Below are 23517 nucleotides of genomic sequence, written 5' to 3' on the forward strand. Positions count from 1 at the left end.
TGGGAGGGCGCGCGGCCCCTCTCCGTGTCCCCCGTGTCCCCTCGGTGCCACCCGTGAGGTCCCTGGTGTCACCCGCGGGGTCCCCGGGGTCGCCTGTGACCCCTCCCTGTCACACCTGGGGTCCCCGGTGTCACCCGTGTCCCCTCGGTGTCACCTGTGCTGTCCCCGGTGTCACCCGTGTCCCCTCCCCGTCACCCTGAGGTCCCTGGTGTCGCTGCCTGCTGTCCCCGTGCCATCCCCGCTGTCACTGATGTCCCCTCCCTGCGTCCCCCGGTGCCACCAGGGGCCCCTCCCGGTGTCCCCAGGATCCCATCCCGGTGTCCCCAGGGTCTTGTCCCGGTGTCCCGGTGTCCCGGTGTCCCCGATGTCCCCAGTGTCCCAATGTCCCGATGTCCCCAGAGCCCCATCCCAGTGTCTCCAGTGTCCCCAGTGTCCCGATGTCCCAGTGTCCAGATGTCCCGGTGTCCCGATGTCCCCAGAGCCCCATCCCGGTGTCCCCGATGTCCCGGTGTCCCGGTGTCCCCAGAGCCCCATCCCAGTGTCTCCAATGTCCACAGTGTCCCCAGTGTCCCGGTGTCCCCAGAGCCCCACCCCGGTGTCCCCGGTGTCCCGATGTCCCGATGTCCCCGGTGTCCCGGTGTCCCCAGAGCCCCATCCCAGTGTCTCCAATGTCCACAGTGTCCCCAGTGTCCCGGTGTCCCCAGAGCCCCATCCCGGTGTCCCCGGTGTCCCGATGTCCCGATGTCCCCGATGTCCCGATGTCCCCAGTGTCCCGGTGTCCCCAGTGTCCCCGATGTCCCGGTGTCCCGGTGTCCCCAGAGCCCCACCCCGGTGTCCCCGATGTCCCGATGTCCCGATGTCCCAGTGTCCCCGACGTCCCTGTGTCCCGGTGTCGCCCGCCCCCGCCGCGCTCCCCCGCGCTGTCCCCGCCCGGTGCCGGTGCCCGAGCGGAACCGGGCTGACCCTGCCCGGCCGGGGAGGCCCCAGCGGGGCGGCGCTTCCTGAGGAAACCCCCGGGCAGCGCGGCTGTCCCCGCGGCCACCGCCGCCACTGTCACCGCGGCCACCGCAGGCACCGCCACTGTCACCGCGGCCAGCTCCAGTGTCACCACAGGCACCGCCGGTGCCACCACAGGCAGCTCCAGTGCCACCGCGGCCACCGCCAGTGTCACCACAGGCACCGCCGGTACCACCAGTGTCACCGCTGCCACCGCCACTGTCACCGCGTGCAGCTCCAGCGTCGTCAGTGCCACCGCGGCCACCGCCGGTGTCACCACAGGGCACCGCTACTGTCACCGCAGCCGCCACCAGTGCCACCGCTGCCACCGCCAGTGCCACTGCTGCCACCACCAGTGTCACCGCGTGCAGCTCCAGTGTCACCGCGGGCACCTCCGGTGTCACCGAAGGCAGAGCCACTGTCACCTGCGGCCACCGCCAGCGCCACCAGCGTCACCGCCGCCAGCTCCAGTGTCATCGCAGGCACCACCGGTGCCACCAGCGCTGTCCGTGCCACCGCCGCCAGCGCCACCAGTGTCGCCAGCGTCACCGGAGTCACCGGCACCGCCTGTCGCACCGGAGCCCTCGGTGCCACCACTGTCACCGCCGCCACCGGTGTCGCCGGAGCCACCAGAGCCGCGCCGGTTGCCGGGGGTCTCCGTGCGCCCGCCGCCTCCCCGGGCCGCGCGGTGCCAGCCCGCGCCCGGTGTCCCCCCGGTTGTCCCCCCGGTGTCCCCCCCGGTGTCCCCCCCGGTGTCCCCCCCCGGGGCCGCGCGGTGACAGCCCGTGCCCTCCGCCGCCCCCCGGCGCCCCCCCGGCCATGCCGCTGCTCCGGAGACCCCCGGGGGGGGCACAGGAGGACGGGGACCCCTTCGCCACCAACCCCGAGAGCCGGCGGCGGCGCCGCGCCACGCTGGGCGGGCTGGTGGGGCTGGGGGGACAGCTGGGACAGCTCGGGGGACAGCTCGGGGGACACCTGGGACAGCTCGGGGCACCCTTCGGCCGCGCCCGCCGCCCCCGGGACCCCGCCGGGCCCCGCGGCCGCCGCCGCTCCGAGGACTCGGGGGTCCCGCGGAGAGCCCCGGAGGAGGCGGGCGGGGGCAAGCGGGGGTCGCTGCTGCGCCTGGCGCTGGGGACGTGGGGACAGCGAGGGACCGAGAAGGTGTCGCCGGTGGAGGGACAGGCCGGGGACGGCGCGGAGGGAGCGGGACCGCGGCCGGAGAGCGGCCGGAGGGACGAGGACGGCGGCAGGGACAGGGAGCCGCTGTCGGGTGAGTGGGGACAGCGAGGGGTCCGGGGACACGGGGTGGGGACAGGGACGGGGACACGGGTTGGGGACAGGGACGGGGACACGGGTTGGGGGCAAGGATGGGGACAGGGGGGCTTGGGGACGAGGGATGGGGACATGAGGGTGAGGGGACAGGGGATGGGGACAGGAAATTGGGACAGGGGATGGGGACGCGGGGTGGGGACAGGGATGGGGACAGAGATGGGGACAGGAAATTGGGACAGGAAATTGGGACAGGGGATGGGGACAGGGATGGAGACAAGGATGGGGACAGGGGGGGCTTGGGGACAAGGGATGGGGACATGAGGGTGAGGGGACAGGGGAATGGGGGCAGGGGACTCGGGGCACGAGGATGTGGCGTCTCGGGGACGGCGACAGAGGCCGCAGGGACACGGGGATGGTGACAGGGGGCACGGGGATGGGGACAGGGGACACGGGGATGGGGACTTTGGGAGATGGGACGGGGACAGGCGCCTTGTGGAGACGGGGACACGGGGGTGGCCGCCTGGGGACGCGCGGCACGGAACGCGGGGACGCGGCGACACCCGGAGCCCACCGCGCCCCGCGCCGCGTCCCCGCAGTGCTGGAGATCCTGGAGCTGATCCAGCGCCGGGAGCTGGTGGCGGCGGACGCTCAGATCATCGCTCTGGAGGCCGAGTGCTCCCTGTCGCCGTCGCGGCCGCCGTCCCCGGTGTCCCCCCCGGGGGTGTCCCCCTCGGCGGGCTCCCCTCCGCCCTCTCCTCGCCCCTCGGGCGGGCGGCGAGCCCGGGACGTGGCTCTGCTCTACCGGGCGCTGCTGGCCCAGCTCTGGGCCGTGGTGGCCGAGGCGGTGGCCGCGGAGCGAGCGGTGGCCCCGCTGCGGGCCGTGGTGGCCGTGCTGGAGCAGGAGGAGGCGGCGGACGCTCGGAGCCCCCCCGGCACCCACCCGGGGCGGCCTCGGGGGCTGCGGCGGCGCTGGAGCGAGGCGGTGGCCAGGGCGGCGGGCGAGCGGCTGGCCCAGGTGGCCCCGGCGGGCGGGTTGGGGGCCCGGCTGGCCGCGCTGGCCGCCAGGGTGGTGGGCGACCTGGGGGTCGTCAGGAGCCACGTGGCGCCCGCCTACCCCCCCGAGTACGGGGCGCTGGGGGTCTACGCCCGCGGCTACCACCGGGCGCTGGCCCAGCAGCTGCGGGCGCTGGCCCAGAGGCCGCTGGCGGTGCCCGAGCTGTACCTGCTGCTGGACTGGCACAGCAACGCCTACCCCAGGTGAGGCACACCTGGGGGGGCACCTGGGGGGGGGCACCGGGGGGGGGGGCACGCTCCTCTCCTCCCCAGGGCGCTGTGACACCCGCGGGACTCCCCCCGAAATCTGGCCTGGCGCAGAGTGTCACAGCTGGGGCACAGCTGGGGCACAGCTGGGGCACACCTGGGACACACCTGGGGCACACCTGGGACACACCTGGGACACACCTGGGACACAGCTGGGAGCCCCGCACTCCTCATGGCACCTCTGGGACCCCCCCCCAAAATCTGTCCCCTCCTGCCCTGGCACAGAATGTCACACCTGGGACACACCTGGGGCACACCTGGGACCCCCACACTCCTCATGGCACCTCTGGGACCCCCCCAAATCTACCCCTCCCCACCCCAGCACGCCGGGTGTGACACCCGTGGGACCCCCGGCATGTGACCAGGGTGTCCCCAGGGTGTCCCCAGGGTGTCCCCAGGGTGTCCCCAGGGTGTCCCCAGGCACCCACCGGCGCTGTCCCCTCCCCAGGGAGGTTTTGGGGCACCCCGAGGTGGGGGCTCTGCTGCGGGCCCAGGAGCTGGGGCCCCTCCTGCCCCCCGAGACCCAGCGCGACCTGGAGAGCTCCTGCATCGCTGCCGTCAAGGTGGGGACACCGGGGTGGCACTGGGGACACTGGGGACACTGGGGTGGGGATGCTGTGGTGGCACTGGGGACGCTGGAGACAGTGGGGGGACACTGGGGACACTGTGGTGGCACTGGGGTGGCACTGGGGACACTGAGGTGGTGCTGGGGTGGCACTGGGGACCCTGGGGACACTGTGGGCACCAGGCTGGGGACACTGGGGACACTGTGGTGGCACTGGGGACACTGGGCTGGGGATGCTGTGGTGGCAATGGGGACACCGGTGTCACTGTGCTGAGGGCACTGTGGGTGCTGTGGTGGCACTGGGGACACTGGGGACACCAGGGTGGCACCGGGGACACCAGGGCGGCTCTGGGGGGACACTGGGGTGGCACTGGGGAGGACACTGTGGTGACACTGGGGACACTGGGCTGGGGATGCTGTGGTGGCAATGGGGACACCGGTGCCACTGTGCTGGGGTGCTGTGGTGGCACTGGGGACACTGTGGGCACCAGGCTGGGGACACTGGGGACACTGTGGTGGCACCGGGGACACCGAGGGCTCTGTGGTGGCCCTGGGACCTGCACTGGGGTGGCACCACCAGGCCAGTCCCAGGGCAGGGGGTGTCAGGGGACCCTGTGCCCCGCTGTCCCCACGCCCGGTGTCCCCACGCCCACGCGCTGTCCCCTCGCCGTCCCAGGCCAAGGTGGAGGTGGCCGTGGCGCAGGAGCTGCAGCTCAGCGAGGACACATGGCCCGAGGACGTCACCAGCCAGGACATGGACGAGGGGCTGGCCACGCGCGTCATCGGGGTACGGCCACCCCCAGAGCCCGGCCCTGGCCCTGGCCCTGGCCCCAGGGACATCGCGGTGGCCCGAGGGGCCGGCGGTGGCCCGGGGGCGCCGTGGTCACGGTGGCCGTGTCCCCACACTGCTGGTGGCCGTGTCCCCACCCTCAAGGTGGATGTGTCCCCACACTGATGGTGGCCGTGTCCCCACACTGACGGTGGCTGTGTCCCCACTCTCATGGTGGCCGTGTCCCCACCCTGACGGTGGCCGTGTCCCCACACTGATGGTGGCCGTGTCCCCACACCGATGGTGGCCGTGTCCCCACACTGACGGTGGCTGTGTCCCCACACTGTTGGTGGCCGTGTCCCCACCCTCATGCTGGCCGTGTCCCCACCCTGATGGTGGCCGTGTCCCCACCCTCAAGGTGGCCGTGTCCCCACATTGTTGGTGGCCATGTCCCCACATTGTTGGTGGCCGTGTCCCCACCCTCATGCTGGCCGTGTCCCCACAGCTGCTGCGGGCGCACGTGGACCGAGCCCCCCAGGTGACCCCCCGAGTTCGGGCGGGAGATGGCCCACAGCCTGCTGGGCGTGCTGGTGGCCTTCCTGCACAGGTGGGACAGCCTGGGGACAGCTTGGGGACAGCTTGGGGACAGCTTGGGGACACGGTGGGGACAGCCTGGGGACAGCTTGGGGACACGGTGGGGACACCAGGATGTGACCCGGGACGGGCCCAGGGGGTGCGGGGACACGGGGACACGCAGGGCAGGGGTGGCACCGGAGCCACGTGTCCCCCCCCCGTGTCCCCTGGGTGCCGCCGCGGTGCCACCGCCGTGTCACCGCGTGTCCCCAGCTTCCAGCGGAAGGTCGAGCGGTTCCTGGAAGCCCCCGGAGATGTCCCCTCCCCTGCCGAGGGCGCCCCGGCCCGCGCCATCGCCTTGGCCAACTGCTGTCCCCCCTTCAGGTGAGGCCACCCGCCGTGTCCCCCGGCGCCCGTGTCCCCGCCGTCCCCTCCCCTGTGTCACCTGCCCGTGTCCCCCCCCCCCGACACCCCGGCAGGGCGTTCGCCGAGCGGCTGGCGCAGTTCGGGCACCCCGAGAGCGAGGAGCCGCGGCGCCAGGCCCACGCCGCGCTGGACAGGGTGACACGCGCCTGCGGCCACGTCCTCACCCGGCGCCTCCTCGAGGACCTCAAGGTGTCCCCAGGGCGGGCGGGGGACAGCCGGGGGCGCGGCGGGGGGGCGTGGTGGGTGGGCTTTGGGTGGGGTGACACCCAGGGGACGTTGTTGGGTGGGGTGACACTTGGGGGACGTCGTTGGGTGGGGTGACACTTGGGGGACATTGTTGGGTGTTGGGTTAGGTGACACTCAGGGGACATCGTTGGGTTGGGTGACAGCTCAGGGGACGTCGTTGGGTGTTGGGTGACACCTGTGGGACATTGATGGGTTGGGTGACATTTTGGGGACATTGTTGGGTGTTGGGTTGGTGACACCCAGGGGACATTTTTGGGTTGGGTGACACTCAAGGGACACTTTTGGGTTGGGTGACACCCCTGGGACGTGGTTGGGCTGGGTGACACTCAGGGGACACGGTGGCCATCACTGGGACACGGTGGCCATCACTGGGTGTTGGGTTGGGTGACACCTATGGGACATTTTTTAGTTGGGTGACACTCAGGGGACATTTTTGGGTTGGGTGACACCCATGGGACACTTTAGAGTCGGGTGACACCTGTGGGACATTGTTGGGGTGAGTGACACCCCTGTGACACTCTTGGGTTTGGTGACACCCCTGTGACACCTCTGAGTGGGGTGACGCCCCCGTGACGCCGTTCCCGTGGGCGGGCGTCGGCTCCGGGCGCCGGGTGCCACCCGCGGGTGACGTCCCCGCTGTCCCCAGCCCCACTTCGGGAAGCTGATGAAGCGCAAGTGGCTGACGAGCTCGGACGCCTTCGACGCCATCGTGATGCGCGTCACCGGCTTCGCGCAGACGCTGCGCCCGCTGCACCCCGAGCCGCACCAGGTGTGCGCGGCCCCGATGGGTGACACCCCTGGGACACGGGACAGTGTCGGGTGACACCCCTGGGACATGGGGACAGTGTCGGGTGACACCCCTGGGACATGAGGACACTGCTGGGTGACACCATTGGGACATGGGGACGCTGCTGGGTGACACCATTGGGACACGGGGACACTGCTGGGTGACACCCCTGGGACATGAAGACACTGCTGGGTGACACCATTGGGACACGGGGACAGTGTCAGGTGACACCCCTGGGACATGGGGACAGTGTCGGGTGTCACTCCATGTGACACCTGATGGGTGCAGTGACCACAGGACAGTGCCAGGTGACACCTGACGGGTGCGGTGACCATGGGACAGTGCCAGGTGACGCCTGACGGGCACGGTGCCATTGATGGGTGTCCCTTGGTGTGACACCCACGGGCGCAGTGACCACGGGACAATGCCAGGTGACACCCACAGGCCCGGTGGCCGTGGGACAGTGCCGGGTGACACCTGACGGGTGCGGTGACCACGGGACAGTGCCAGGTGGCACCTGACGGGTGTGGTGGCCGTGGGACAGTGCCGGGTGACACCTGACGGGTGCGGTGACCACAGGACAGTGCCAGGTGACACCCATGGGCGCAGTGACCACGGGACAGTGCCGGGTGACGCCTGACGGGCCCGGTGACCACAGGACAGTGCCGGGTGGCACCTGAGGGGTGCAGTGGCCATGGGACAATGCCGGGTGACACCTGACGGGTGCAGTGACCACGGGACAGTGCCGGGTGACACCTGAGGTGACGCCTGACGGGCACGGTGCCATTGATGGGTGTCCCTTGGTGTGACACCCATGGGCGCAGTGGCCATGGGACAGTGCCGGGTGACACCCATGGGTGCAGTGACCACGGGACAGTGCCGGGTGACACCTGACGGGCCCGGTGACCACGGGACAGTGCCGGGTGACACCTGACGGGCCCGGTGACCACAGGACAGTGCCAGGTGGCACCTGACGGGTGTCACCCGGCGCCCAGGTGCTGGTCAGCGAGCTGCACCGCCGGGTGCTGATCGAGTACGTGCGGCCGCTGCTGCAGGGGCGCCTGGTGTGCGCCTCGGCCAAGGCGCGGGCGCGCGTGGCGCAACGGCTGGGCGACGAGGCCCGGCAGCTGCGGGAGCTCTTCACGCGCCTGGTGAGACCCCCGGGGAGCGCGGGGGGCCGGGGGCACCCGTGGGTGCGCGGGCGCGGATGGGCGTTGGGATGGGTGGCACCTGTGGGACGTTGATGGGTGTTGGGATGGGGTGGCACCTGTGGGACATCGTTGGGTGTTGGGTGACACCCATGGGTGTGGTGGCCGCGGATGGGTGTTGGGATGGGTGGCACCTGTGGGACATTGATGGGTGTTGGGATGGGTGGCACCTGTGGGACATTGATGGGTGTTGGGTTGGGTGGCACCTGTGGGACATTGTTGGGTTGGGTGACACCCATGGGACATAGTTGGATTTTGGGTCGGGTGACACCCATGGGACATCACTAGGTGTCCAGGTGACACCCGTGGGACATTGCCGGGTGTCCAATCGGGTGACACCCATGGGACGTCATTGGGTGCTGCGTGACACCCGTGACGCGGTGTCCGATCGGGTGACACCCATGGGACGTCATTGGGTGCTGGGTGACACCAGTGACGCGGTGTCCGATCGGGTGACGCCCATGGGACGTCGCTGGGTGCTGGGTGACACGCGCTGTCCCCACTGTCCCCAGGACTCGGCGTGGCCGTGGCTGGACTCGGTGGTGCCGCGGCTGCGGGAGCTGCTGGTGCTGGAGGACACGGCCGCGCTGCAGATGGAGGTCGGGGCCCTGGCCAGGGACTTCCCGGACGTGCGGTGCGTGGGGGGACCCCGCGGGGTGGCACCGGGGGACACCGAGGGGGTGGCACCGGGGGACACCGTGGGGGTGACACTGTGGGGTGGCACCGGGGGACACCGAGGGGGTGGCACTGTGGGGGTGGCACTGGGGTGACACCGAGGGGGTGGCACTGTGGGGTGGCACCGGGGGACACCGAGGAGTGGCACTTGGTGACACTGCGGGGGTGGCAGTGGGGTGGCACAGCCAGGGGTGACACCGCGGGGACCCTTCGGGGGTGGCACTGGGGTGACAGAGCCAGGGGTGACACTGTGGGTTGGCATCGGGGGACACCGAGGAGTGGCACTGGGGTGACACCGTGGGGGTGGCAGCAGGGTGGCACAGCCAGGGGTGACACTGTGGGAGTGACACAACCTGGGGCGACACTTCGGGGACCCCTCGGGGGTGGCACTGGGGTGGCACGGCCGGAGGTGACACTTCGGGGACCCCACGGGGGTGACACTGGGGTGGCACTGGGGTGGCACGGCCGGAGGTGACACCGCGGGGACACCACGGGGGTGGCACTGGGGTGGCACAGACAGGCAGGACGCTCCGGGGACCCCACGGGGGTGGCACTGGGGTGGCACGGCCGGAGGTGACACCGCGGGGACCCCACGGGGGTGGCACTGCGGTGGCACTGCGGTGGCACTGCGGTGGCAGGGCCGGGCAGGACGCGTCCGTCCCGCGGGGGACCCGAGCGCGGTGACCGGACGCGGCCTCCGGCCCTTCCCGGCAGCTCCCGCCCCGCTCCTCCCGCCGGGAAGCGGCCGCGGCCCCGCGCCAGGTCCCCTCCCCTGTCCCCGCTCTCCGTCCCCTCCTCTGTCCCCGCTCTCGGTCCCCGGGGACCGCTGGCACGCGCGGCCACCCGGGGACAGCAGGGGAGGGGACGCGCCCCGGTTAAACCGGGCTGGGGGGGGGGCGGAACTGGGAGCGGTGAAAGCGCAGCCGGGGGCGCCCCAAAACCCCCAAAACTCCCCCAAACCCGCACCCCGGGCTGCGAGGGGGTTTCGTCGCCGCTGACCCCCGCTGTCCCCCTCTGTCCCCCTCTGTCCCCCTCTGTCCCCCTCTGTCCCCTCCGTCCCCGCTGTCCCCGCTGTCCCCCGCTGTCCCCTCTGTCCCCCTCTGTCCCCGCTGTCCCCCTCTGTCCCCGCTGTCCCCCATTATCCCCGCTGTCCCCTCTGTCCCCCTCTGTCCCCTCTGTCCTCTCTGTCCCCGTTATCCCCCGCTGTCCCCGCTATCCCCCGCTGTCCCCGCTGTCCCCCGCTGTCCCCCATTGTCCCCGCTGTCCCCCATTATCCCCTCTGTCCCCTCTGTCCCCTCTGTCCCCTCTGTCCCCTCTGTCCCCGCTGTCCCCGCTGTCCCCCTCTGTCCCCGCTGTCCCCGTTATCCCCCGCTGTCCCCGCTGTCCCCCGCTGTCCCCGCTGTCCCCGCTGTCCCCCTCTGTCCCCGCTGTCCCCGTTATCCCCCGCTGTCCCCGCTGTCCCCCGCTGTCCCCCATTATCCCCGCTGTCCCCCGCTGTCCCCCATTATCCCCGCTGTCCCCTCTGTCCCCTCTGTCCCCACTGTCCCCCGCTGTCCCCGCTGTCCCTGCTGTCCCCGCTGTCCCCTCTGTCCCCCGCTGTCCCCCGCTGTCCCCGCTGTCCCCGCAGGAGGAGACACGTGGCCGCGCTGCTGGACGCGCGGGGCTGCGGGCTCAGGGCCCCCGCAGGGAGATCCTGGGGGTGCTGCAGGATCTGGAGGGGTCGGAGGCCGAGCCGGGGCCCCCCCGGCACCGAACCTTCTTCTCGGAGCTGCCGGCGCCGCGCCCCGTGCGCTGCCTCCCGTTCCACCTGCCCCGGCTGCGCCTGCCGCGCCGCAGCCCGGCCAGGACCCCGCCGTGACAACCCGCGGGACACCCCCGGGATACACCAGGGATACCCCGGGATACACCAGGGATACCCCCGGGACCACCCGGGACACCCCGGGATACACCAGGGATACCCCCGGGACCACCCGGGACACCCCGGGATACACCAGGGATACCCCGGGACCACCCGGGACACAACCGGGATACCCTGGGATACCCCGGGACACAACCGGGACACCCTGGGATACACCAGGGATACCCTGGGATACCCCGGGACACAACCGGGACACCCTGGGATACCCCGGATACACCAGGGATACCCCGGGACACCCCGGGACACAACCGGGACACAACCGGGACCACCCGGGATACCCCGGGACACCCCCGGGACCACCCGGGATACCCCCAGGACACCCCGGGATACCCCGGGACACAACCGGGATACCCCGGGATACCCCAGGGACACCCCCGGGACACCCCCAAGGGGATGGGGACACCCCGAGCTTGGGTCTGGAGACACCCCGAGTTCGGGGTCTGTCCCCTCCCAGGATTGGTGACACCCCCGAGTTCGGGTTTGGGGACACCCGGGGTTTGGGGACACCCCGAGTTCGGGTCTGTCCCCTCCCGGGGTTTGGGGACACCCCGAGTTCGGGGTCTGTCCCCTCCCGGGGTTTGGGGACACCCCGAGTTCGGGTCTGTCCCCTCCCGGGGTTTGGGGACACCCCGAGTTCGGGTCTGTCCCCCGCAGTCCCAAACTGTCCCCAAATCCACGCGTGTCCCCCCTCCCCGGTGTATAAATGTCGCTGTAAATGAGCACCGGGGGCTCTGTCCTCGTCCTTGGGGACACGGGGACACCGGCGAGGGGCCACACCGGGGTGGCGGCGCAGGACAGGGCCACCAGCGCCAGGCGGGGGAAGCCACCAGGCGGCGGGGACACGGGGGACACGGTGGGGACACGGGGGACACGGTGGGGACACGGGGGACACGGTGGGGACACGAGGGACACGATGGGGACGAGGGGACACGATGGTGACAAGGCCACACACCAGAGACGAGGGGACACTTTGGGGACACTGGGGACACTGTGGGGACGAGGGGGACATGAGGGGGACAAGGGGAACACAGCAGGGGACGAGGTGGGGACACGATGGTGACAAGGCCACACACTGCAGGGACAAGAGGACGCGGTGGGGACACGACGGTGACAATGCGACACTTCGGCCCTTCCCGGGGAGGGGCGGGGAGGACCTCGGCGGGGTTGGGGACAGGCTTGGGGACACCGAGGGGTCTCGTGCGACGCCCGGGGCAGGGATACGGAGGGAGGACACGGAGGGGGGACACGGAGAGGGGACACGGGGGACACGGGGACGCGGTCACTCGGCCCGCGGGGGGGGGCTCTGGGTGCGTCCCCCCCCCGGCTCCGGTCCCCGGGTCAGAAATAGCCGGGATCCGGCCAGGAAGAGGCGACAGCTAAAAATAAAGTGACCGCGGCGGGAGCGGGGCCAGGGGTCACGGTGTCACCCCCCGGGCCTGGGAAGGGACCGGCGGCGACGGAAGCGACAGCGCCGGGCGGGGACCGGGGGACGCCGGGGAAGCGGGGGGACCCCGGCGCTGGGAGGGGGGCGCGGGACGGCGAGGGGACACTCGGGGACGGCTCGGGGGTGGCGCGGAGGGGGTGAGGCGGGGGGACACGGGGGGTGACAGAGGGGGACACACGGGTGACAGAGGGGGACACACAGGGGGTGACAGTGGGTGACACACGCGGGGGGACAGAGGGGGACAGACGCGGGGGGACAGTGGGTGACACACGCGCGGGGTGACAGCGGGGGACACGGGGGGTGACAGAGGGGGACACACGTGGTGACAGCGGGTGACACACGCGGTGCCAGCCCCGGTGAATCACAGCGCCGCTGGCGTCACGGAGGGGGGCCAGGAAGGAAATTCCACCCCCCGCTCCCCCCCCAAAAAAAAACCCAAAAAAAACAAACGGGGAGAGAGGGATCGGGGGGGAGCCCGAAACTCCCCAGGGATGCCCAAACTGGGAAAAGGATCCTCGAACTGGGAAAGGATCATCCGAACTGGGAGAGGAGTCCTGAAACTGGGAGAGGAGTCCTGAAACTGGGAAAGGACCCCCGGGACTGGGAGAGGATTCCCGATACTGGGAGAGGGTCCTCGGTACTGGGAGAGGACCCCTCAAACTGGGAAAGGATACTCCAAACTGGAAAGGAGTGCTGGAACTGGGAAAGGACCCCCGAAACCGGGAGAGGATCCCCCGTACTGGGAAAGGAACTCCCCAAACTGGGAAAGGACTCCCTAAACTGGGAGAGAAGCCCTTAAACTGGGAGAGAGCCCACATCAAACTGGGAAAGGACCCTCCAAACTGGGAAAGGCACCCCTCAAACTGGGAAAGGCACCCCCCAAACTGGGAAAGGACCCCCTAAACTGGGAAAGAACCTCCTAAACTGGGAGAGAAGCCCTTAAACTGGGAGAGAGCCCACATCAAACTGGGAAAGGACCCTCCAAACTGGGAAAGGCACCCCCCAAACTGGGAAAGGACCCTCCAAACTGGGAAAGGACCCCTCAAACTGGGAAAGGACCCTCCAAACTGGGAAAGGACCCCACAAACTGGGAAGGCACCCCTCAAACTGGGCGCTGCCCCCCCCCTCAAGTCTCTCCCGCACCCCTGGCGCCCCCTGCGGGTCACCGGCGGAGCTGCAGGAGGGGCTGGGGGCGTGTCCCGAGGAGGGCGTGTCCCGAGGAGGGCGTGGCCGCGGCCCCACCCAATTTCCCCGTTGATTGACAGGCGGGCGGGGTTTCTCCTCGCCGCCCCCCCCCCCCCAAACCCCCTCGGGGGTCCCCCCCACCCCAAAAAAGAGACGCCGGGAGCCGCTGGAAGCTGCTTTATTGGCCACGTTTGGGGCGGGACGAGCGCGGACGGGGGTCCCGGGGGCGGGCCCCGGACGGGCACGAACACGGCACAGGGCGACAATAATTATCCTCGTTATAATAATAATAAAAAATTAAACATCTCCCGCGCAACAAAAATAGATTTATATACCGGGGGGGGGGGGGGGGGTGTGAAGGGGAGGGGGCGGAGCCAAGGCCGGCGAAGCTGAAGGGGACAAAGGGGGGGGGACAAGAGGGGACGAGCAGGACAGGAGCGCACCTGGAGGTGTCACCTGGAGGAGGGGGTCACCTGGAGGGGGTCCCGGAGGTGACGGAGGGGCGGCCCCGAAAAAGGGGGGCAGGTGACCCGGAGGGGGTCACCCGGAGGCGCGGGGACCCCCCCGAGGGGGACGCGGAGGTGACACCCGGAGCAGGGGCGGAGGTGGCCCGCGGAGCCCCTCAAGGGGACATCTCCAGCGGGACGGAAATGAGGCGGGGACCTGGCCGGGGGACGCGGCGGTGGCGCCGGGACCCCGGTGGGGGAAGCGGGACCTTCAGCGGGGGGAATTGGGGACACCTCGGGTGTCGCAGGTGCCACCAGGGCCAGGCTGGGACATCTCCCAAGGGACGGAGACGCGGCGGGGCGAGGGGACAGTCACCCCTGAGGCGACGGGGACACCGCGGAGAACTTCTCCGGGCGCTGGGAATGGCACAGGGACGTCGCCGAAGGGACGCGGACGCTGCCCGGAGCCCCGGGGGGCGGCGGGGACCTCGGGAGGTGACAAAAGGAGGGGACAAAAATCCGCCCCCAGGGAGGCGGAGGTGGGGCAGGGACATCTCCGGAGGGGTGGGAGACGTCGGAGGAACCCCGAGGAATGAGGGAGGGACATCTCGGGGGTGACAGGGACACCCCGAGAGGGACGGGGATCCGGGGAGATCCCCAAAAAGGAGGGAGGGTCACCTCTGGGGTGACAGGGACACCTCGAGAGGTCTCTGTGGGCAGTGGGAGCAGGACAGGGACATCTCCAGAGGGACGGGGATCCGGGGAGATCCCCAAAAATGAGGGACGGTCACCTCTGGGGTGACAGGGACATCTCCAGAGGGACGGGGATCCTGGGTGATCCCCAAAAAATGAGGGACGGTCACCTCTGGGGTGACAGGGACATCTCCAGAGGGACGGGGATCCTGGGTGATCCCCAAAAATGAGCGACAGTCACCTCTGAGGTGACAAGGACACCTCGAGAGGTTTCTCTGGGGTGTGAGGGACATCTCGAGAGGGATGGAGATCCTGGGTGATCCCCAAAAAATGAGGGACAGTCACCTCTGAAGTGACAGGGACATCTCCAGAGGGATGGAGATCCGGGGTGATCCCCATGAAATAAGGAATGACACCTCTGGGGTGACAGGGACACCTCCAGGGGGACAGACATCCTGGGTGATCCCCCTGAAATGAGGGACAGTCACCTCTGCGGTGACAGGGACACCTCCAGGGGGACAGAGATCCTGGACAAACCCCAGAGGTGACGGGGACCGGGAGCAGACGCCTCCCAACAACCACGGGAACGCTGGAGCCTCATCACGGCCACCACCTCCAGGCGCCAAAACCCTCCCAAAAAAAAACCCGCCCAAAACCCCAAAAAACTCCACAACACCGCTCCAGAACCGGGAGGGGTGAGCACAAAAAAACCCCAAAAAACAACCCAAAAAAGACCCCAACAATCGGAGCGGGCCAAGCCCAGCCCCGAGGCGCGGCGGCGGCAGGGAGGAGGCGCGCCCGGTTTGGCGGATTTTGGGGGTTTTTTTGGTTTTTTTGGGGGGGTGGGTGCGGGCGAGGAGGGGACAGAACTGGGCCGGGGGGCGGGTGGGGTTTCACAACGCGAGGAGCGAGGGAGAATTCAAGGAGTCCGAGGACTGGTCGCTGCTGCTGCTCCGCTGGTGCGAGGCTCCGCAGGTGGCTCCCTCTGGGTGGGTGAACACAAACGCGGGGGTGGCGTTAGGGGGTCCCGCGGGGACCCCGGGCGGGAGGCAGCAGCCGGGGAAGGGACCCTGCGGGCCCTGGAACGGCGCCGGGGGCAGGAAAGCGACGGTCCCCGCCTTGCCCGGGCTGCTCACCTCGGCGGGGCCGGCGCCCAGGGCGCCGATGTCGCCGATGTCCTCGAAGGGGACCTTGCAGGCGGGCGCGTGGGCCACCAGCACGAACTCCAGGCGCTCCTTCTCCTTGCGCAGCTCGGCGATCTCCGACTCCAGCTCCGCCTTCTCCTCCTCCAGCTGGTCCGTCTCCTGCGGGGACGGAGCGGTCAGGCTCGGGGTGGCCCCAGGGTGTCCCCGGGGTGGCCTCAGAGTGTCCCCGGAGTGTCCTCAGGGTGCCCCTAGAGTGTCCCTCAGAGTGTCCTCGGGGTGTCCCCGGGGTGGCCTCAGGGTGTCTCTAGATTGTCCCTCAGAGTGTCCCCAAGGCGACCCCAAAATGTCCTCAGAGTGTCCTAAGGTGTCCCCGTGGTCTCCTCAGGATGGCCCTAGATTGTCCCCCAGAGTGTCCTCGGGGTGGCCTCAGAGTGTCCCTAGATTGTCCCTCAGAGTGTCCCCAAAATGTCCTCAGAGTGTCCTCAGGATGTCCCCGAGGTAGCCTCAGGATGCCCCTCAGAGTGTCCCCAGAGTGTCCCCAGGGTGGCCCCAGGGTGGCCTCAGAGTGTCCCTAGATTGTCCCTCAGAGTGTCCCCAGGGTGACACCAAAGTGTCCTCAGGATGTCCCTCAGAGTGTCCCCAGGGTGGCCCCAGAGGGTCCCCGGTGTCCCCGACCCTGAGCGTGGCGTTGTCCCCCTGCATCTCTGTCTGTCTGTCCCCCTGTCCGTCCTCCTGCTCCTGCAGCACCCCTGGGTGTCCGTCTGTCTGTCCTCCTGGGTGTCCCCTCTGCTGTCCCCAAGCCCCGGGGGACATCCCGCGGGCTGCTCTGGCGTCCCTAAGTGTCCGTCTGTCCCCTCCCTTGTCCCCTGTCCCCAGGGGTGGCATTGTCCTCCTCCTGCAGCACCCCTGAGTGTCCGGCTGTCCCCAAGCCTGGGGACAACCCCGAGTGTCCGGCTGTCCCCTCTGCTGTCCCCAGGAGGGGACATCCCCGAGTGTCCAGCTGTCCCCAAGTCAGGGGACATCCCCGAGTGTCCGACTGTCCCCTCTGCTGTCCCCAGGAGGGGACACGCTCTGCTCTCCGCGGTGCCACCACCCCTGGAAAGTCCTGGGGACATTGCCACCTCCCCTGATGTCCCCGGGGATGTCACTGTCCCTTACACGGGGACACCGCTGCGCCCCCAGCTCCCAGAGCGGCAGCGCCATCCTCATCCTCCTCCCCAGCGGCCGCGGCGACACCGCTGTCCCCACCGCACGTCCCCAGCCCCGTGCCAGCTGTCCCCAGCTCCGAGGACACGGCCACCACCCGCGCCGCTCCACGGGGACACGCGTGTCCCCAGCTGCCCGCGCGAGGGGGGCGCGGCCCGGCCGCTTGTCCCCGGGGCCACCCCCGCGCTGTCCCCGCGCTGTCCCCGCGCTGTCCCCGCGCTGTCCCCGCGCTGTCCCCGCGCTCACCGCCTGCAGCCGGTCCGTCAGCTCCCGGCGCCGGTTGCGACATTTGGCCGCCGCCAGTTTGTTCCTCTCCCGCCGCACGCGCCGCTTCTCCTCTTCCTCGGGCGTCAGCTGCCACACGGAGGGGACTGTCACCTTCTGTCACCTTCTGTCACCCTCTGTCACCCGCTGCCGCCCCCCACTCCGCGTCCCCAAAGCCCCGCTGTCCGCGCCCCACCCCGGACCCGAGCACGGCGGGAGATGTCACCAAGCGCGGTGTCACCGAGGTGCCACCGCCTGAGGTGGCCCTAAAGCTCCTGACGCTGGCAGTGTCACCGAGGTGTCACCACCTGGGGTGGCCCTAAAGCATCTGCCACTCACGATGTCACCAAGGTGCCACCGCCTGGGACGTCCCTCACTCTCCTGCCACTCACAACGTCCCCAAGGTGCCACCACCCCTGGGTCCCTCAGGCTCCTGATGATCATGATGTCCCCAGCTTCCCCTCATGTCCCCAAGGTGCCACCACCTGGGACGTCCTTCACTCTCCTGCCACTCACAATGTCCCCAAGGTGTCACTGCCTGGGGTGGCCCTAAAGTTCCTGCCATTGACAGTGTCCCCAAGGTGCCACCACCTGGGACATCCCTCACTCTCCTGCCACTCACAGTGTCCCCAAGGTGTCACCTGAGGCACGTCCCTTGCTCTCCTGCCACTCGTGATGTCCCCAAGGCGCCACCACCTGGGACATCCCTCGCTCTCCTGACACTCGTGATGTCCCCAAGGTGCCACCGCCTGAGGCACGTCCCTCACTGTGCTGCCACTCAGAATGTCCCCAAGGTGTCACCCGAGGCACGTCCCTCACTGTGCTGCCACTCACAATGTCCCCAAGGCGCCACCACCTTGGGTGTCCCTCACTCTCCTGACACTCGTGATGTCCCCAAGGTGCCACCTGAGGCACGTCCCTCGCTCTCCTGCCATTCACAATGTCCCCAAGGCGCCACCACCTTGGGTCCCTCACTCTCCTGCCACTCACAATGTCCCCAAGGCGCCACCTGAGGCACGTCCCTCACTGTGCTGCCACTCAGAATGTCCCCAAGGTGTCACCCGAGGCACGTCCCTCGCTCTCCCCGCCACCCCTGCCACCCTCGCGCCCCCCCGCCCCCGTGTCCCCAGGTGCCACCACGGCCGCTGTCCCCTCTCACCGTCTCCTCGCGGCTGCGCCGGGGCCGGGCGCGGGGGGCTCGGGCCGGGGCCGGGCCCGGGGGTCCCGCGAAGGCGCCCAGGCCGGGGGTGGAGTAACTGGGTCCGGGGAGGTCGTAGGGGTCCAGGGGGGGCGGCTGAGCCATGGGAGCCCCCGGGGCCACCGAGGAGATGAGCGTGGGCTGCACCAGCCACTGCAGGTCCTGGCTGGTGGTGATGGCCGTCACCGTGGGCACGAAGGAGCCGGGCATGTCCCCCAGGGCGCTGCACTCCTGCGGGGCGGGGGGGTGACACGGGTCAGGGCGGCCGGGGACAGCGGCGACACGGCCGGGGACACCCCCGCGCGCGCGAGGGCACACCGGTGCGACGCCCACCCACCCACACCTCAGGAACGCGCGGGTGGCGTTGTCACCGCCACCGGCGTTGTGGCACCGAGGGGTGCCGCGGTTTGGGGACAGCGATGTCGCCAGCTGGTGGCACCTGGCGGGGGCGGGGGGCCACCCTTTGGGGACATCGCCACCCTTGGGGGACGCCTCCACCCTTGGGGGGACATCGCCACCCTTTGGGGACACCGCCACCCTTTGGGGGACATGGCCACCCTTTGGGGACATCGCCACCCTTTGGGGGACACTGCCACCCTTTGGGGGACACCGCCACCCTTTGGGGACATCGCCACCCTTTGGGGGACGCCGCCACCCTTTGGGGGACGCCGCCACCCTTTGGGGACATCGCCACCCTTTGGGGGACACCGCCACCCTTTGGGGGACATCGCCACCCTTTGGGGGACACGGCCACCCTTGGGGGACACCGCCACCCTTTGGGGACATGGCCACCCTTGGGTGACACCGCCACCCTTTGGGGGACATCGCCACCCTTGGGGGACATCGCCACCCTTGGGGGACACTGCCACCCTTTGGGGACACCGCCACCCTTTGGGGACATCGCCACCCTTAGGGGACACCGCCACCCTTTGGGGGACACCCCCGATTCCCCCAAAAACTCCGCGAGGAGGCGTGGCCACGCATCGAAATGGGCGTGGTCCCTCCGGCGAGGTGGGGCGTGGCCTCCCCGCCGCCGCCGCAGCAGCAGCAGCGGGCTCGGGGCGTGTCTCCGCCCCGTAATGGGCGTGGCTAAGAAAAGGGGGCGTGTCCCCCTCCTCGCGTCTCCCCCGGCAACGGCGCGCGGGGCGGGGGAGGGGGCGGGGACAACCCTCCCCCCCCCCCAAAAATAACCCCGCGCGCGCTTTGCGTGCGTGCCGCGTCACCGGCGGCGGCGTCACTGCGCGCGCTTACGCACGGCCCCGCCCCCTCCTCCTCCCTCCCCCCCCGTTCCCCTCCCCAAAAAACCCCGAGCGCGCCCCCGCCGCTCCCGGCGCGCTCACCTGCGCGGCCCCGGCGGCCGCGGGGCTCCCGAAGGAGTCGAGCGGCGACAGGTACTGGGACTCGGCCGAGGGCGACGAGCTGCAGCGCGACCCGGAGTCGTAGTCCCCGGGGAAGCCCTGGAACATGGCCCCGGGGGCGCGGGGGCCGCCCCGCCGCGACAAGGCTGCGGGGTCACGCCGCCACCGGCATGGCGGAGCGAGGCGGAGGGTGCTGCGGGGAGCCCCGGTTGCGCGCGGCGAGCTCCCCGGTTATCCGCTCCGGGGCTCCGGTCTCTCGGTTCGAGCCGCGGTGCGATGTTAGAGACGCCGGTGAGTCCGTGCCGGGCTCCGGCGCGCCGGTGAAACGTCCCGGTGAAGCGCTGCGAGCTCCGGTAAATCCGTGGCAGGCTCCGGTGCGCTTCCGCGAGCCTCGGCCGGCCGGTGCCGGACGCCGCCGTGCCCCGTCCCGGGCTCCGGGTCCCGAGCTATAAGCTCCGGTACATCGGTCCCGAGCTCCGGTGCGCCGCTCCAAAGCCCCGCCGCTCCCCTACGCGTCCCGGTACATCCGTGCCGGTCTCCGGTCGCTCGGTGCAAAGTCCCGCCGCGCCCGTCCCGGGCTCCAAAGTTGTCCGGTGCCAAGCCCCCGGTGGCTCTCCCGCTACCGGCCCCGCTACGTCCGTCCGTGCCAAGATCCCCGACACAAAGTTCCGCTCGGCCGCCGCCGGCTCCGGTAAATCCCTTCCCAGGCTCCGGCACGGTCCCGCTCCGAGCCCCCCGGCCGACGCTCCCGCCGCTCCCCCGGTCTCCGGTTTTTATGAATGAACTGCTCGCGGCAGCCCCGCCGCTTTATACGGCGGGGCCCCGCCCCTCTCCGCTGACGTCACGGCAGCCGCCGCCGCCTCTCCCGGGACCCCCGGGACCCCCCCCGGGACCCCTGGGAGCCCGCAGCCGCCGCGGTCCAGGCGATGGGCTCGGTTTGAGGCTCCGGGAGCCGCCGCCGCCGTTAAGAGGCCCCGGGGCGGCGCTGGAGCGGGGGGGATCCCTGTCCCCGCCCCCCGGAGTTCCTGTGACGCAATTAGCCAAATATGGGCTTGTCTGGAGTGTTTGTTTGGTATCCTAGCAATGACGTCACAGGGATTCCCTCCGCCGCCGCCGCCGCCGCCGCCGCCGCCGCCGCCGCCGCCGCCGCCCCGGGCGCGTATTAATAGAAACGGCACCGAGCGCCGTTCTAGAAACGGCCCGAAGCGTCCGGGCCGCCGGCTCCGGGGCGCGGGAACCCGCGGGAGACCCCCGAGACCCTCGGGATCCCGTGCCCACGGTAACGCCGCGGGATCCCCCCGGGGAGGCGGCCCCGGATCCCCGGCACGCCCCCCCGCCCCCTCCGGGGCATCCCCCGGGCTTCCCCCGGTGACCTCGGGAACCCCCCCCGTGACCTCCGGGATACCCCCCGGTGACCTCTCGGGACCCCTCCCCACCTTGATCGGGATCTCCGGGACTCTCCGGTGACTTCCCGGGACCCCCGGTGACCTCCCGGGACCCCTCCCCATTCCGACCGGGATCTTCAGGATCCTCCGGTGACTTCCCGGGACCCCCGGTGACCCCCCGGGACCCCTCCCCACCCCAGTCGGGATCTCCGGGACCCGCACCCCGACCCGGATCTCTGCCGGGATCCCCCCGGTGATCCCCCAGCGGGACCCCCGGGATCCTCCGGTGTTCCCTAGGACCCCCGGTACCTCCGGTAACCCCCCCAGAGCATCCCCCGGGACCTCCCAGAGCATTGCCCGGACCCCTCCCGGTACCTGCGGGACCCTCGGGACCCCCCAGCACCGTCCCGGGGCGGAGCCGTCCCCGTGCGGGGCCGCCCGGTACCGGAGCCACGGGAGCTCCCCCCGGAGGGGTCCCGGGACCGGGGCAAAGCGACCCCCACCCACATCCCGCAGCACCGGGAGTCACCGGCACCGGCCCGAGGAGCTCCGGGGCTCCCGGTACTGAGCGGTGCCGGTACCGGCGGTGTCCCGGTGGCGGGTGGGGACACACCGGGGGTGGGCGGGGCCCCGGTAGCGGGGCGCGGGGACCACCGGGAGGGGGGCCCGGGGGGTCCCGGTCCCTTTCGGCGGCGGGACCGGCACCGGAAGCTGATGTCAGCGGCGGGAACCGGCGCTGAGTCACGGCGGGACCGCGGGGACCGGAGCGGGGGGCGGTTCCCACGGCCCGGGGATCGCCCGTTCATTCATTCGCGCTGGCCCCGCCCCCTCCGGTGTCCCCGTCCGGTGCCCCCCGGTGGCAGCAGCTCCGGCGTGTACCGGGGGTCTCGTTCCGGTGTCCCGGGGGTCCCGGGGGTCCCCGTCCCATTCCCGGGACCCCCGGTCGGGCTCTCGGGGTGTTCTCAGCCCCGTTCCCGGTGTCCCGAGATCCCGACGATCCCGTTCCCACTGTCCGGTGTACCGGAGGTTCCTGTCCCGTTCCCGGGACCGCCGGCCGGGCTCTCGGGGGCATCCCCGCCCCGGTCCCGGTGTCCCGGTGCCCCGGGATCCTTGTCCCCTTGCCGGTGTACCGGCAGTCACTGTCCCGGTCCCGGGGGTCCCGCCGGGCTCTCCGGGGGGTTCCCGGCCGCGTCCCCGGGGTCCCGGGAGACTCGGGGGTCCCTGTCCCGTTCCCGGGGGTCCCGGCCGGGCTCTCGGGGGCTTCTCGGACCCGGTCCCGGGGTTCCCATTGCCGTTCCCGGGGTCCCGGGGTTCCCAGTCCCGTTCCCGGGGGTCTCGGAGGTCCCGGTCCCGGGGGTCCCGGCCGGGTTCTCGGGGGGTTCCCGGCCCCGTTCCCGGGGTCTCGGGGGTCTCGAGGGTCCCGGTCCCGGTCCCAGGACCCCCGCCCGCGCTCTCGGGGGGTTCCCGGCCCGTTCCCGGGGTCCCGGGGGTCTCGAGGGTCCCGGTCCCGGTCCCAGGACCCCCGCCCGGGCTCTCGGGGGTTCCCGGCCCGTTCTCGGGTCCCGGGGGTCTCGAGGGTCCCGGTCCCGGTCCCAGGACCCCCGCCCGGGCTCTCGGGGGGTTCCCGGCCCGTTCCCGGGGTCCCGGGCCCGTCCCGGTAAACACTGCGCGGGTCTCCCCGGTTACGGGCGTTCCCCGCCGGTGACGTCACCACGTCCGGCGTCCCGTGTTTACGGTCGCGCGGCAACGGCCGGTAACCGCGGCAACGGGGGCGGGGCCGGGGGCGGGGCCCGCGGGAGAGGGGCGGGGCGGGAACAGAGCGGCGTTCCCGCGCTTTTGGCGGGACCGGGGGGACACTGGGGACAATGGGGGGACATTGGGGGACAATGGGGGACACTGAGAGACACTGGGGGACATTGGGGGACAATGGGGAACACTGAGAGACACTGGGGACAATGGGGACACTGGGGGACATTGGGGACACTGAGGGACACTGAGAGACACTGGGGACAATGGGGGACATTGAGGGACACTGGGGACACGGGGGGACACTGGGGACAATGGGGGGACATTGAGGGACATTGACGGACATGGGGTACACTGGGGGACATGAGGGGACACTGGGGGACATTGGGGGACACTGAGGACAATGGGGACACGAGGGGACATTGTAAACATTGGGGACATTGAGGGACATGGGGGACACGGCGAATGTCAGACACATGTTTAGGGGTTCCCGCGGCCCCCCAGGACACCCTGTCCCCCCCGTGTCCCCCCCCCCGTGTCCCCTCCTGTCCCTCCCTGTGTCCCCTCCTGTCACCCCCCGTGTCCCCCCGTGTCCCCTCGCTGTCACACGCCATTGTCACAACAGTTTTTATTAAAGTGTGACCCCCGCCCCGCGTGGGGGGGGGTGAAGGACATGAAGTGGGGGGGAGGGA

General features: G+C 70.7%; 2 protein-coding genes across 2 annotated transcripts; one reads left to right on the forward strand and one right to left on the reverse strand.

The window, feature by feature from the left end:
- The first annotated feature begins 1815 nt into the window (after window positions 1-1815).
- On the forward strand, window positions 1816-10695 carry EXOC3L2 (exocyst complex component 3 like 2). The gene is given in 12 exon segments (XM_040054383.1): window positions 1816-1920; window positions 2143-2266; window positions 2865-3525; window positions 4037-4151; window positions 4830-4940; window positions 5428-5529; window positions 5769-6110; window positions 6814-6936; window positions 7950-8105; window positions 8675-8796; window positions 10465-10499; window positions 10502-10695. Coding segments are annotated over 12 exon segments (2190 nt in total).
- A 3101-nt stretch (window positions 10696-13796) lies between these two features.
- Window positions 13797-20457, reverse strand: FOSB (FosB proto-oncogene, AP-1 transcription factor subunit). Its single transcript, XM_040054386.2, has 4 exons — window positions 19677-20457; window positions 18298-18567; window positions 17121-17228; window positions 13797-15827 (listed from the first exon to the last, which is right to left on the reverse strand). Exons 1-4 carry the CDS (start codon window positions 19800-19802, stop codon window positions 15417-15419), a joined length of 915 nt encoding a protein of 304 aa, XP_039910320.1. The 5' UTR covers window positions 19803-20457; the 3' UTR covers window positions 13797-15416.
- Between the last annotated feature and the right edge of the window lie 3060 nt (window positions 20458-23517).

Source organism: Hirundo rustica, chromosome 39 (assembly GCF_015227805.2).
Source record: "Hirundo rustica isolate bHirRus1 chromosome 39, bHirRus1.pri.v3, whole genome shotgun sequence".
Classification (NCBI taxonomy): domain Eukaryota; kingdom Metazoa; phylum Chordata; class Aves; order Passeriformes; family Hirundinidae; genus Hirundo; species Hirundo rustica.